This window comes from Micropterus salmoides, unplaced genomic scaffold (assembly GCF_014851395.1).
Source record: "Micropterus salmoides isolate LMB-PRFRI ecotype aquatic unplaced genomic scaffold, ASM1485139v1 Ms_hic_scaffold_13, whole genome shotgun sequence".
In the NCBI taxonomy this organism is placed as follows: domain Eukaryota; kingdom Metazoa; phylum Chordata; class Actinopteri; order Centrarchiformes; family Centrarchidae; genus Micropterus; species Micropterus salmoides.
In genome coordinates this window covers 24,859,691-24,874,803 of record NW_024040374.1, presented here as the reverse complement: position 1 = coordinate 24,874,803, position 15,113 = coordinate 24,859,691, and the positions used below count along the sequence as shown (strand labels likewise).

The 15,113-nt window shown below is 40.2% G+C and overlaps 2 protein-coding genes across 4 annotated transcripts; both read right to left on the bottom strand.

The window, feature by feature from the left end:
* Window positions 1-308: 308 nt before the first annotated feature.
* si:ch211-121a2.4 (transmembrane protein 205) lies at window positions 309-5,357 on the bottom strand. Of its 3 annotated transcripts, none has more exons than XM_038716453.1 (5): window positions 4,876-5,343; window positions 3,828-4,056; window positions 3,457-3,543; window positions 2,848-3,011; window positions 309-2,757 (listed from the first exon to the last, which is right to left on the bottom strand). In XM_038716453.1, the coding sequence occupies exons 3-5, from the start codon at window positions 3,461-3,463 to the stop codon at window positions 2,455-2,457; spliced, it is 474 nt and encodes a 157-aa protein (XP_038572381.1). In that variant the 5' UTR covers window positions 3,464-3,543; window positions 3,828-4,056; window positions 4,876-5,343; the 3' UTR covers window positions 309-2,454. The 3 variants fall into 3 exon arrangements, with proteins under 3 accessions (XP_038572381.1, XP_038572382.1, XP_038572380.1); XM_038716454.1 differs by having other exon boundaries at window positions 3,457-3,510; XM_038716452.1 differs by lacking the exon at window positions 3,457-3,543 and having other exon boundaries at window positions 4,876-5,357.
* A 132-nt stretch (window positions 5,358-5,489) lies between these two features.
* dhcr24 (24-dehydrocholesterol reductase) lies at window positions 5,490-13,956 on the bottom strand. The gene is made up of 9 exons (XM_038716448.1): window positions 13,623-13,956; window positions 12,669-12,824; window positions 10,919-11,024; window positions 10,307-10,425; window positions 9,093-9,356; window positions 8,867-9,010; window positions 6,691-6,888; window positions 6,420-6,598; window positions 5,490-6,239 (listed from the first exon to the last, which is right to left on the bottom strand). Exons 1-9 carry the CDS (start codon window positions 13,851-13,853, stop codon window positions 6,086-6,088), a joined length of 1,551 nt encoding a protein of 516 aa, XP_038572376.1. The 5' UTR covers window positions 13,854-13,956; the 3' UTR covers window positions 5,490-6,085.
* Window positions 13,957-15,113: the final 1,157 nt, after the last annotated feature.

The window sequence follows — 15,113 nt, the reverse complement described above, 5'->3', positions numbered from 1 at the left end:
GTCCTGGATAACAACATTGTTTTGTAACTGAGGATGAACTACACAGAGGCAATGGTTCCCCCTTCTGGCGCATCTGGCAAAACATGACATCACATTGGACCTTCCCATCCACAGGAGGCCCAGGCTACAACTCAGGCTCTGAGAAAAGATTAGCCCCACTAGGAGTCACCAAAAACATAACTTATAAATCACACATGAAGTGAGCCAGAGTCTCTACATACACACATTCAGTTTGGTGTAAAGGGCTTCAAATCCTTCACTTTAACAAAAAGATATGTAAAACACCTTGAGAGACTTCAAACAGAATGTCAAAATTTCATAATCTTTAATAAAAAAAAAAAAACATACCATACATATAACATCTTTGATACAAACCCACTACCATAAACAGCTCATGACCTCGGACCTCACTGGTCTTGCATTCAGTATTTCACAAGCCACACCAACAATTACAACCCATAATCTCAAACATATTAAGAACGTGGTATAAATATTCAGTAATTAATGTAAAAATGTGTTCTAAAATGCCACATCCAAATACAACTTATATGTTTATGCATGAAACTGCCAGATGACTTGCATTTTAATGTTATTAATTTAAACTGGCTGAGCCAACAGGCGATATGACAAAAAGAAAAGAGGATATGTTATGAGGATATTTTAAAACAACTACCAAGTAATATTGCATTGTCTTTGCCAGTAACTAGCACATAAGCACCTTCATCGGTCCAGTCTGGACAAATACAAGAAAAACAAGAATAGAGTTTGTCACAATCTGTACTCAGCTGTCTCTGCTGTGGTTACAGATGTTACTTTGGTGTACTGAACATGTATATCACAGGACAACAGAAAGTAGAAGAACAGAAGAGAGACGAGTTTCACCTAAGCTGTTACAACAAGGACCGTCATAGCGTGGAGAGGTTTAACAATTTCAATATGTGCAAAAAAAAGACACCATAATGTATAATTGACCGCAAATCCTCTCTGATTGATATGTGACACTAAACGATGCAAGGATGTTCAAACTATGACAGAAAAAAACTGACACCTGAGAACTGCACTGCACATAACTCCAGTGCGAGTACAATACAAAATAATTTGGCTCCCATTCCTATCATTGCTGCATTATTTCCCAACAGCCACAATGTCTGACTGACACATTTCATGTGAGGTGGTCATTCCGGGATGAATAGTGAAAGGGTTTAGTGCAGAGATCTCATTCAGGTCTCAGATTAGACACTGCTATAAAGGCCCCTAAGGTTACTGTTTTTTTCCTAAAGCACACTTGCTTGGTAAAACAAAAGTTAGTGTGCTGGGACGCACAGGAAGTTCAGAAACAAAATTTCTGGAGGGTTCCAAACTATCTTCACAGATATTGAGTCGAAATAGACCCACATCATCTCAGCAAGTCTAAACAATACTTAATACCATCCCCCCAAAAAACATGCCATGCAATCAAACCTTCTATTGACCATTCTGATCCCTGTCCCCAACATAGGTTCATGCTCGTCAATGCAACAGCAACAGTGTCTTCCTCGAGGACACAATGATGATAGCAAGGGTCTACCTGTTGGGGGACAGATTCATAACACAAGATCAACCTACTGCATAACAACAAATCTGCATCAAAAACAAACAAAAACATCTGTATCATTTACAGATCAATACACTGTAAATGTTTACCAATAAATTCTTATTCCAATATACCAAATAAACCACTGGTGCAAGTGTTTTTTAGATGGTCTAAAATCAGTACTGATTGTATACCATATAGTAAAAGTGGCCAGGACAAGATAGTGCAACCTTGTACTTTGAAATGTGAAGCACAGCTCCACAGGTGCTCTTTAGTTACTACATGGTAAGCCAGACAAACCTGTGCCAGTGCACTGTGAGCACGTAACTCCACCCAAACAGGAAGAGCAGGACTGAGCAGCATAGGAGCAGTCCCTTTAATAAATGTGCCTTTCTGTTACTTACATATTAAAAAAGATGCAGTGCATTGGGCTATTTTCTACTATGGCGTCTCCGATACTGCAAGTACAAAGCTTTTAAAAACATCCCTTATGTTTTAGGTTCCTGAAGGGTCCCATATTGTAATGGTATCGGTAAAGGGAAATCTCAAGGCCACCACCAGCCTCAGCCACACTAGGTGAAAGGTGAGGCATTACTCATTGTACAAAGTGATTTGTCTCCCTACACCTTTTAGGAGAGAAATGCAGCCTCAATCTGAGCATGGTGGCTGTATCCTTTCATTATTCCCCAAGGCACAAGAACAACAAGGCTTTCCAGACTTTTTAACTAATAACTAATCAAACAGAGAAAGAGAGAGATAAAGACTTTTCGTATTAAATATATAACTTAATGCTTTAATACAAAAAAAAAAGATTTTGTAAGGGAGTGACGGGGGGGGGGTTAACAGTTTAACAATTTAACAGTCCTGCTGCTGTGTGTCAGTTACAGTGTGACGAGGTTCTCAGCCATGTAACAGAGACTGTAGAAGTTGCAGCCTATGCAGCAGAGGTTGCTGAGGGAGGACAGCAGTCTGTACCGCCACAGGCGACTGCTGAGGTGTCTATATTTGACATCCGTCTCACACAGCTTGGCATAAGCTTCGCGATTCGACGACAGGCCGATATCCTGACCCAAACCGCACGCCTGCTCAATAAGGTGCATGTCTGCCATGATCTCTGATGTCATTTGGCCGAACCACTGGGCGTTGACAGCCGCAACTGTCACAGACACAAAGAAGATGAAGATCTGGTGGGGAAAGTGGAGGCAGAGATTAAAGAAATATTGTAAAAAGTTTTGTTTTTTTGGCAAAGTGATGATGTGGAATAAAAACAACACCTGAAAGGCTTCTCTGTCATCCAGCATGTCACTGGGGTGATACACAGCATAGATGGTGAGGTTAAAGAAGGCACAAGCTGAACCCAAGTGGAGGTAGAAAGGGACAAGACGACTCTGGATAAACCCATACGTGTGTCTGTTCAGGTGGTTGTCCATCACAAAGCCTGTGCAGAAAACAGGACAACTCGTTAGCACTGCGGGGGTGCCTCCTGGCTGTTACTTCATCGTGGTCAGACAGTGACTGCTTTTACATGAATAAAAACTTCCTGAAAATAACAAGGTTTAGAAAAGCCATTTTCTGATGACCTCTACCTGAACTTTGTCATAGTTGGAGTAAGATTAATCAAATTAAGATGTAAAGAATTCTAATTTTAGTATATCCACACACACACACCTTAATTTCAGACACACCAATCCAGAAGCTTGGTACAAGCTCTACAGGTTTAAGTAGACTCCTAAAAACCTGTGTTTGCATAAATACAATGGTATACCACAATAACAACATGACAGAAACACATTACGGTTGTATTCTGGCAGAAAGCTCAGATGTTGCAATGTTCTGAGGGTCAATATGAACTGCATAACTCTACAAGCAACCCATAGACACACCTTTCATTACTGTGTAACTTTAGTGACTGAGCCACAACAAAAGCATGTCAGGGTCTGGATGGGGGCAGATCGGTGACCATGAAAAGGCTGGTTAGAGATGACACAAAAGGTGCTTCACTGAGGTCCTGTTGACACACACACTGAACAGATCTAAACACAGGTGTGAATGTGTCCCAAGATGCACTGAAAACACACTGATCTAATCACTTAGGCCACATTCAGGTCCACAATGAAAGAACACTTGTGTCATTATTGATCCTAAATGTTTAACCAGCCTCTCCCACTCTTCCTCTTGTCTTCCCCCAGTGTTTCCAACTTTTCTGTGTACGTGTGTGTGTGTGTGTGTGTGTGTGTGTGTGTGTGTTACCAACTTGAAATGAAAGTGACCCAGATCTGCATTCCCCAGTAGGTGGAGAGCAGCAGCAGCTGCAGCAGCTTGACTGTGAACGTGGGCTCCTGGTCAGTGGCCATGCTTCCCCCTCAGCTTCTCTCCTTGCCAGTCTGGACTTCACTGTAGTCTCCAAAACTGTTCCGTCGGGAAAAAACGGTAATACTTTCTTTTGCTTAACTGGTGGGCCCGGATGCTCCACTCCAGAGCCTCTGGAAACGTAATAAATGTGGTCATAATAAGGACGTGACAACATGCAGCATATTGTAAACAAACTGGGTAAAAGTGGTTGTGGGCAACGTTTAGCTCTAGTCACTGACTGCACGCCAAAGTTGTAGGACTGCTGATATGCCGCCTTAAACTTGTACTCATCCACACCTTTAGATAACGACAACACACCTCAGGGGCCGCTTATCTGGCTTCCCAAATAAATAAGACAACCAACAGGTTAGTGCTGTATTTCTGTCAATGCTAAAATCTGCGCAGTGCACCTTCAGCTATAGGCTCTAGAAACTTCCGCGTTGTTGTCAAGGAAACTAGTGCTGTTTTGACCTTACCCGGTTTTTCTATGACTTCTATCAGGGCTTAAAGAAAACGGCAGGTGCTCACGTCCCACTAATAATCATAGAAAACTCAAGGTATGCGAGCAATAAAACAAACAGCAGTGCTGAATTAAGTCACTACAACAAGTACCGACAAGCAGCTAAGAACAGACGGGGCTGCAACACGTCTTCAAAGTCACCTTTGCAAAAACTATTTCGTGAAATAACGCCAGCTTTTAGTATTAGCTAACACTAACGTTAACTTAGCTGTAATACCACCGTGTATCAGAGGGTAAAACTACACTGACTAGCGGCTAGCATGGGCTAAAGTTAACTGAGGTACTTAGCCTAAGTTAGCTTCACTTAGAAAACTATTACTGTACTCGCTGTTGACTCTTTTGTCAAGTCGGCAACAGTCATCACTATAATCTTTAGAGACAACACCGAGTTAATACTTAATAACGTTACTTAACACAGAGTACAGCCTACCTGTGTTGTCAATAACTCCGGGCAGCTTCTTACAGAGGTCTTCGTCTCTGACAGTAACGTTAGCTGCTGATGGTAGCTATGCTGCTAGCTCACGTTAACGTTGTAAGTCACACCGAAGAGAAAGAAGAAGGCGGAACCGCAAGCGTCAGGATGAGAAAGTGCCCTGGGAAGAAATTCCTGACAGCTCCTAAAAACAAACACCACTGGTTCCCCCGACGCTTCCAGGTAAAACCTCCAGTCTGTAGTAAACACAGGGCAATTTGGTGGAAAGATGTCTGAATGCTGTAAACAGCACGTATGCGAAGAAGGACTCTTAAGGCAAGCCCAGGGAGCAGGGAGTGGTGTCTGTGTCTGTCTGTGTCAAACAAAAGAAACAAAGTCAGGTTATCAGAGTCGATCTGATTTGCTTTGATGATATGCAAACACAAAAGAAATAAGTTTAAGGATAGGCAAGGACAAAAAAAAAGAAACAAAAAGATTAGGCTTGCAATGCGCTGTTACAATAATAAAAAGTAAAATAAATTAGCTTTGACCATGTGTGTTTGATGGCTGTGACCTGATGGTATTTCTTAAACAACTTTAGAATCAATTTTTAAAAAAACATAAGAATGATATTTATTGCAGAAAAGAGTTTTTAATGAATTCCTTCAATCCTTAGTACTGGTGATCGGACAGATTTTTTATATCAAAATAGTAGCTTATAAGTAGCCATAGATTTGTCACAAAAGTTTTTAAAAAATATGCAAATGATGTTAATTGGGAAGTCATATTTTCAAAGTGTTTGGCACCTGGGAAACTGTAGGTAAGGCTGACTTGTTAAAAAGATGTACAAATATGCACACGGTCTTTGATGAAGACTTGATAAGGTTGTTAAACAGGAACAAGTTGCCCAATATACACATTTAAAAAAAGGAAAAAAGAAAACATTTGGTGCAATGTGCTCTCAACAAGTACAAATTACACATCTGTGGTTTCAGTCAAGCAGCACATGAATGTTGAAATAAGCTAATTGTGTACAGAAAAAGGAACAACAGAATACATTAATCAATTAAAAGCATTACAATATTTGTGCTCTTGCTTCCCATTGATCTGGTTGGAGAGCTTCGTGTAAAACAGTTTTTTAGTTTTTCCAGAAATGTCCCAAAACCTGAAGCTGTCACCGAATGTGAGTTGCAGACAGCGCCTCGGTGTATCTGTGACAGGGCTGTGGTCAGTGTCGGGCAGATTTACAGATTTTGTCGTAAACCTCCGGGAAGGCCTCCTTACAGCCTAGTTCCTCTCTCAGTCTGTGATACAGCTGACCATCAAACATCTCCCAGAACTCCTCTCGATCCATGTACACGTCTGCATACAGCATCTGGAACCTGCAGATTACATATATACAGTAGATGTGTCACTGTATTGGTACATTGAAATGCGCAAAGCAGTGGAAATGTAAATGTCATTATTTGTTTCAGCACTACTTGTGGGTATGATAACATCAATATAATCGCAGAGACACCTTAGTTGCAGTTGCTAAATGCTGTGTCTTATTCGATACTTACCCATGCACATCTCTGACAAACTTCTCCAGCTGACGCGTTGATGCTTTAGCTTCAAAGTGTTTGACTTTGGGCTCTCCATAGGCCCCAATATCCACATACAGCTCCTCCTCTTGACCTTTGGGGTGGACCATCCCTCTGCCTGGTCGCAAAAGGAATGGACACAGCCACAGAGGGTAAACCTGAAATAACACAAGACATGCAGGAGTTCAAGCAGGGGGACGTACACTAAACAGCGAGTATTTTAGTGGCTTCTTTCACATCAGAGTCTTACGTCGATGTCCTGGTGGAAGTGTGTGATGGCAGCCTGCAGATGCTTCATAGGTATCAGCATGTCCTGGACCACGTGGTGCTGCTCGTAAAGCCGTCTGATGGTCTCTCCCTGGGTGAGCTTCAGCAGTGAGATCTTAGGAGGGACCATCCATCCAAAAAGCCAGCGGAACACTGGGTTGTTGCCAAAGGGAATAATATCCTGGAGATAAACACAAATATGCACAGAGACGCACACAAACATGTTAAAAGATGATGCATTGTGCCGTAACTACTAAAACAATTGATCAATTAGCGGAACATTTAATTAAGCAAAAAAGCCAAACATTTGCTGATTGCAGCTTTTCAAATGTGAGGATTTGCTGTTTTCTCTGTTTTATAAAATTTATATTTGATAAAAATAAAATACTTTTGTGATTTGGACATCAAACAGTACTTTTGAAGATGTCATGTTGGCCTCTTTGGAGACCTGTTAGCTGAGACAGCATTACATTTATGTAGAGAAGTTACATTGTAGTTTAAATTCTATTAACAACTCAATACTGAACTGTGAAAATAAATAATTATAAATAATAAATAATAATATAATAAATAATTGTAAACTTAGAATTTAAATTTGGGCGGCCGTGGCTCAGGAGATAGAGCAGTTTGGCTGTTAATTGGAAGGTCGGCAGTTCAATCCCAGCTCCCCCAAGCTGCATGTCAAAGTGTCCTTGGGCAAGATACTGAACCCCGGGTTCAGTGTGTGTGAATGTTAGTTTCTGTTTGAGCACTTAGGCTCAGTGTGTGAATGGTAAATGCGGATGTAGTGTAAAAGTGCTTTGAGTGGTCGAAAAGACTAGAAAGGCGCTATACAAGTACGGAGCCTTTACAAATACCATCCATCCATCGTCAACCGCTTATCCTGCGTACAGGGGGGCTGGAGCCAATCCCAGCTGACTTTGGGCGAAAGGCGGGGTACACCCTGGACAGGTCGCAACCAAATTTAAATCATATAATTAAAATATTTTAATTATACTATAACTCTATCGGAATGTCTGTGGTTTAATTTCTCTCCTTAAAATTTTCAAGTGGTGCTAAAAATTTACAAATAAAATTCAAAAAGAAAACGGATAATGTGGGGGCTTCTAGCTATAATGACATAGGTATTTAAATGCCAGCATTATTATTATTATTATTAGAATTGTCTATGTCTAGCACCTAATCACCATAGCAAACTCCTTGTACATGTAAAATACTACTTTGAAATAAACCTGTTTCTGATTCTGGATATTAGTTTCTGATGAACATTTTTCTTTGTGTAACTCACCTCAACCTCTGCTTTGTCACCACTACACTTTAAATCTAGGAGTGAGCAATGTTAATATTTTCAAATCATTAGGTTGACTTTAAAAAGAAAAGAAAATTTAAATCAATTAAATGGATTTTATTTCAGCTTTCCTTTGAGATATTATTTTTAAAAAGAGATCAAACAGTCAGAATGATGAGGAGGTTCCAAAGATTTCATTAATGCTGAGGAGGACCTTGCTTTATATGAAATTAAATGGGAGATTTAGCCCCCCTCTGCACCTAAATACTTTTCATACAGTCCCTTAAAATCTAAAATTACAATTACATGGATTATAAGCATATTGTTGTTGATTTGCAGTGGATTTTTATAATATGATGTTGAATTTTCAGATGACGATAGAATTGATGACACAGATCCAATGTGGTTGCACTCCTCTTATATTTCACCAGAGGGCAGCCACAACCCAACAACTAGCACCAAAGGGCTCTCCCTAACATCACTGTGCCAACACATTAATGATGACTATCACAAATTGGGTTCTGCCCTTTTTCTGTCTGACTTCCCTCTGCACTGTCTACAAAACAAAACCCTTTCAAAAACCGACCACCCAAAAGCCCAGAGCTACCTTCTGTAGATATCTGTCAAACCAATACTATGAATAATTAATCACACCATTTACTGTTATAGAAAACAAAGGATGCCAAGCCCTTCTCACTAATGGCTAATGGTGTGTGTGTAGATGTGAGTCCAAAATGTGTGTGTGTGAGAGCTTTAGAGTGTAATAAAAAGAAGTGAGCAAGGAGCTGATACGGCGATGACAAGCTAAAATCTGGCAGATATATGCAGTCCCTTAATGTAATCTCTGCATGTGTGAGTGGTTTGCGATTACCTGAAGCTCCCAGAAGATGCTGCGTGTGTGTCTATGATAGTACTGTCTCAGAGGGATGTATTCAACTCCACTGCAGTCGCCTTTCAGGTAGCCCTCCACATGTTTGAAGAACCAGGGTTTAAAGTGCAGGCCGATTCTATTAATCTGGTGTAAAAGAGGAAAACGGGAGTTTAAATGTGATCAAACACGTGAAAACCAGTCTAACACAGGCTCACAAACACCTTACCTTATCAGGCTCTGCGTGGTCAGTCATGGTTCCCGTCATGATGACAGCGGTGTCCAGAGTGTACTGGATGCCCTCAACAAATGTGTTCTGCTTGTTCTCCGATGCTTCAGTGAAGCGTTTACAGATGTTCTCCAGTCCTCTTACCGGCTCATAGTGCAGCTTCACCCAGGGTTTAGTGGGGACTATTTTAATCTCAGCTGCAACCAGGAACCCCAGAGTTCCACATGACCACGGGACGGCATGGAACAGGTCCGAGTTTTCCTCCTATGATACAGAAAATACTCAGTGTCCATTTGAAATCAGGTTTGAGTGATGAAATTAAGGGGTGTTGCATTTTTTTTCAAAACTGTATACATATTATTAAGGGTTGTTTAAAAAAAGTCAGACATAAGGTTAATTCCTCCTTCCCACCACAGTTATTTTCTAATCCCACTACGAGCACGTTCACATGACAGAGCAGGAGTTCTTAATTACAAGCAGCAGCAGCAGCAGATCCATGAGTGGAGTACTATAATAACAATTTGAGATGAAATGGTGATACCCCTGGGAGAAAAAAGGTTACTGTAGCTGAAAAAAAAAATAGATACTAGATACTATGTCATAGATAGATACTCAGTGAGGTGAAATAAAAACAGTGTAATCACACACCTATACTACAAGATAGGAGAGTACAGTAGGAATAATATCCACATATTGAAAATAAGGCTTTAAATACGATTTTTAGGCGTCTAGAGCAATATGGAAAATTAATTTTTTTTCTTTTTTGGATCAATAAACCGACAATTACGAATAAAAACAGTTAAAAGTGATGCAAGACAGTTTCTGCTGCCAAGGCAGAGAGGTAGGCTACAGTGCAGATGTCTGTGGTGATGGTGATGTTACCATAGTGATCCCTGATTAAATGTAAGCCAACCTGTTGATGGTCAAGCCCAAAGGTAACACACTAATCTCACTTCCTGATACAGGCCCCTGGACTCAGACATATAGTATCTCACAACAATGAGTACACCTCTCACGTTTATTTAAATGTTTGATTATATCTTTTCATGTGACAACACTAAAGCAATGACACTTTGCTACAATGTAAAGTAGTTGTCAGCGGTTTAGACATTAATGGCTGTGTGATGTGTTATTTTGAGGGGAAAGCAAATTTACACTGTTATACAAGTTGTAGACTCACTACTTGTGAGACACTGTGGATCACACACACTCACCTCCGTGCAGCGTACTAAGCTGCCATCAGCAAGAACCAGTTCAAATGCGACACAGATGTGCTGAAACAGGCCGTAAATATGAGAGGATGACTCGATGCCTGTTCCCATCACCAAACCACCTGACAGAGGAGAGAGAGTAAAATATTTATTCTTAGTAATTCAATATCTTCCCAGGTGAGACCAACAGCAAACACACAAGCAGAAAACATGCGTTTGCCTGCTGGGAGTGAGTATGTATGTGCCTCTGTGGACATCAGGATAAATGAATGTACCACAGCCAGATGGGAAAACATTAGATTGTTGATGTGCAGTTTATGACATCAGGAAATCCATTATGAAACCCGATCCAGGGGTGCTTCCAACACTGCAGCCATTTCCTCCCAGTTTCATCTTTTGAGCTACAACATCAATCTTCTAACACAATTAGAGAAGTCGCTGAGGCTCTAAACAGGATACAGTGACTTATGGAGGAAATGCAGGATCTACATCACTACAGTGATGTTGTGGAAATCACCAGTACAGTGTTCCATTTCTAGGAACAAGAGAGCCACACATGACTCCATTATATGAAGATTCCCCAGAAAATAATCCACAGTAATATGGACAACATACCCACAGTGAGGTCATCAAGCTCGGGCAGCACTGGCAGTGTCCAGCCAATAGAGTTGAGGAGAGCGGTCACTTGACCCATGTTGGCCAGCGGCTCAACTCTCAAAACCTAAAAAACAAAGATTAAAAAAAGATTACTATGCGTAAAGATTCGCCATCACACTGAATACAAAATCGAACCAGATGCAAATGAGTTAAAGTGAAAATGTATTAATCCAATGTTTATCTGTATCATCTTAGAACATGGCAAAATTTTTAAATGTCCGTTGTGCCCAGAAACACAGGCAGTCAGTTGATCACACACAGATTAGACAAATTTATTTATTGAAAAAAACTAGTAAATGGCTAAATTAATGCAAGTGTCCCTTCAAACAAACCAGATTTGAAAATCTGCTGGTTATTGGCTTGTTTTGATCTTCCAACTCCTGTTCCCAGGGTTCTAAACCCCTAACCTGTCATGTTCCCACATAAATCTGGAGAACATAGGAATTACCCCAGTATAATGTTTACTATGTTCACCATCATAGTTTAGCAAGTTAGCATGCTAACATTTGCTAATTACTACTAAACACAAAGTACAATTTGAGGAGAAAAAAGTAAAACTTTGACCTGTTACATGAAAAGTCAAGGGATCACCAAAGTAAGTAGGATATTTCAGTCTGGATCATAGACTGTATAAAGAAATGGATGTAGCCTCTGTGACGTGACCGATTGGTTTGTGGATTTCCATTTTAAGTCTCAAGTTTGGCATTTTGGCCACCGCCATCTTGGTTTGTTGTAACCAGACGTGAGCATAAATGGACCAGTGGGTGGAGCTAATTTTGGCTAGTGTAAAACAGGCTTAAAACAAAATTAAATTAATGGAAAAAATGAACAGCGGACTTAGAGTGTCTTTTAGTACTCAACGCTGAACAAGACATTTTAGGCGACCAAAATGTTACAATTAACTTTAATGAACCGAAAACACATTGTGAAATGGTCAATGTTCTTAGACAAGTTCATTTCTTGTTAAATGTACACATAGATTAGTCTCTATCCTGATTGGCAGGTCTATTTTACTCTAAATGGGACCACAATTTACAAAATGAACATCATGCTGTATTGGAGACTTGAAACTAGCGATGAGATCATAAAATCATTAGGAAAGTGTTTCCTGAGGTAATAAATAAAGTGAGAAGTAGGGTCATTTTGTCATTGCATCCCATGCAATCAGACTTCTTTTTGCAACAAGTGGAGGCACCCCCTGCTGGCCTTTACACACACTGCAGGTTTAAGGCACATCTGCATTAGCTTCCCTTTTCAGACCCGGAGGTTCCCGCTTGGTCTGGACCAAAGTGGTTGACCAATAGACCAACCAACCGACATTGCCACCCTGAGAGCCATGACGCAAGCATGTCTAAAAATAAACACTGAATCATTTAAATGTATAGCCTGTGAAAGGCTCATTTTATTTGAATAGATGTATTTCACCAGCATAGGTGTAAACATTAACAATGGTGGTGTTAGGTTTAACAGTCCAGGACCATGGTGCTGAAATGGCTTACTGGGACACCTAATTGAACTGAGTCACCAGTTACACCTGTGTTTTTTTCCCCTGCTGTTTGAAATTTCTGATTAATATATCTGTTTGTGAAAAGATCTGTGAGTAAAGCTGATTGGGGCTGAATGGTTAAGAAAATGGAAACACAACTGAGTCACAATAAAATGTGCAAAACATCTGGGAACGTAACTTGTGTCTGTTGAATCCTCCTACCTGCCTCTTTGTGTCCACCTCCAGAATGTCCATCATATTGATCATGATGTTCTTGTGGGTTTTCTTGTATTTCCCCACTCTGAGAGACACAGTGAGCCAGCCGGGTCGACCGGTACACATGTAGGTCTTACTGCCATCCTTCCTCCACTCACGTACCTGAAATGTGTCAGAACACATGATACAGAGAAGAAAAGGTTATTACAATTAACAATGTTGCAGCTGTAATCCATGAGTTCTATGATGTGTGGACCACACATCTAATTTTTTGTAATATATTGTTACTGAGACAACTATGGGGTTCTATATTAGTGGTGAATAAAGAAAATGTGTGTTTTTGATAATTACGTGACAAAATGTAACTGTGTGCATACAGTGTATAAAACCTCCTCCAGTTGCATAAAAAGCAGGTAAATAAGTGCATAAAACAAGTAATAATTGATTAACGTGTGATTGATAAGTGATAAAGCAACAGCACCAATGTTTGAATTCTTCTGTCACAATGTACCTCTTACAAAGTTGCTTTGACTCCATATATTTTACATAATTGAAAAAAAAAACATCACTCTCTTATTTGAAACGCAAGTAGCCACTGTGAGTTTTTCCTCTACCCATAATTCCTTGCAAAACACATGTAATGTAGGTAACTCCTCATATAGGTACCATACAGGCTTTTGACCATGCCAATGATACATTAAACTTCAAATAATTACAGTGATAACTCTACATAATAACAGTCAGGATGTATAAGACTGATTGTGCAGCTCATTGGAATATTGTTGTCTCCCATTTATTCTGTACCATAGCCTTTGTATGGCTGATTACACATTACCCTATGATTATCTTAAGCACACCAAATGAGAATAAGCATCAATCACCCACACACACACGCACACACACACACACACACACACACACACACACACCTGTGCACGTTGTCAAATGGTGGTGGCTCACCTGTCGCTGGATGTCTCGCACGCGCTGGTCGTGCAGTTTGGGGGCAGAGCACATCTTGAAAATGAGCCATGCCCGCACATAATAATACACATCGAAAATAACGGAGAGGGGTAGCAGGAACAAACACACAAAAATCCACCTCTGGTGAACGATTACGTAATCTAGACCTTTAACTTTGATCCACAGCAGGAACATGATGACCAGGCCAGCTAAGTACAGCAGCGGATCCATGGTTTCCAGACAGTCTGCTACACTTTTTTAATTGAACCTCCACTGGACCGCAGGGGTACTCATGTGGTCAAACTACTCTGTGGTGATTAACCCAACCTCAAACACTGACTCCTGATCACCTCTTCACTGCGATAGGTGAGCGTAGCTAGGTGGTCGGTCGGCCACTCCCCTGCTCTACACGGATTGGTTTAACATACCAATGGGGCGGGATCTCACGCCAAAGCTTCAAGTTTATTGGTCAAACAGCTGACTGTAGGGACTTCTAGTGCAATAGCCCCTCTTAAGTTTAACCAATCACGAAGCAGAGAGGCTGTCACACCATGCTCCCTGTCCTCATGGCTTTGTTGCAACACTAGACCCATATCGGTCATAGAGAAAGTCTGAGGAGTAGGTACATTACAGACCTTATATCTTAATACTAATAAGTCTTCCTCTAAACTTATGATTGCAGTTTTCTTGCATAAGGGGCTACAAACGTATTAAATCACCAAACGTTAACATTTGATAAAGTATAGCCTATAATATATAATATCATCTTCAACACCCATTCCCAAGATCATTTTGAGGGTTATATACATTTAACCATAATCAGCTCTTTTTTTGTCCTTATTGTTAATAATTCCTATATTAATAGCTGGAGCTTCTGCTGTATGGTTTGGACTTTATTAGTATTTATTTTATTTGTTAAGTTAGCTGTTTGTTTTTATTTTTAGCCATACTGACTGTCTGTCAGTCCATCACTTTTGACCAGATGGAAATATCTCAACAAATAGACTATTGGATAGATTGCTATGAATTTGTGTTTCACGTTCCCCTCAGGATAAACTGTAATAATTCTAGTGATCCTCTGAATTCATTTAGTGTCAAAATTTCAGTTTATGCAATACTTTGGTTAATAACCAAATACCTACCAAACTAATGACTTTCCAATGCCTCAGCTGTACTTTGTGTTCAGTGCTAATTAGCAAATGCACTTAAGCAAACTTATCATACCTAAACATCAGCAAGTTAATATTGTCGCTGTGAGCATGTTAACATGCTAACATTAGCATTTAGCTTAAAGGATCATTTCAGTTTTTCAACAAAACTTGCTTGTTTTTGCATTTTTGGTGTTTGAGTTGGAGAGGAGTTTGTTGTGTTGGAAAGCCTTGCTAGCTAGTCTTGCTTGTTCCTCTATATGTACACAACAAACTCCTCTTATTCGTTTCCACCTGTTTGAAATAGTTGCAAGCATGTCTATAGACTCTTAATCATGTTTAT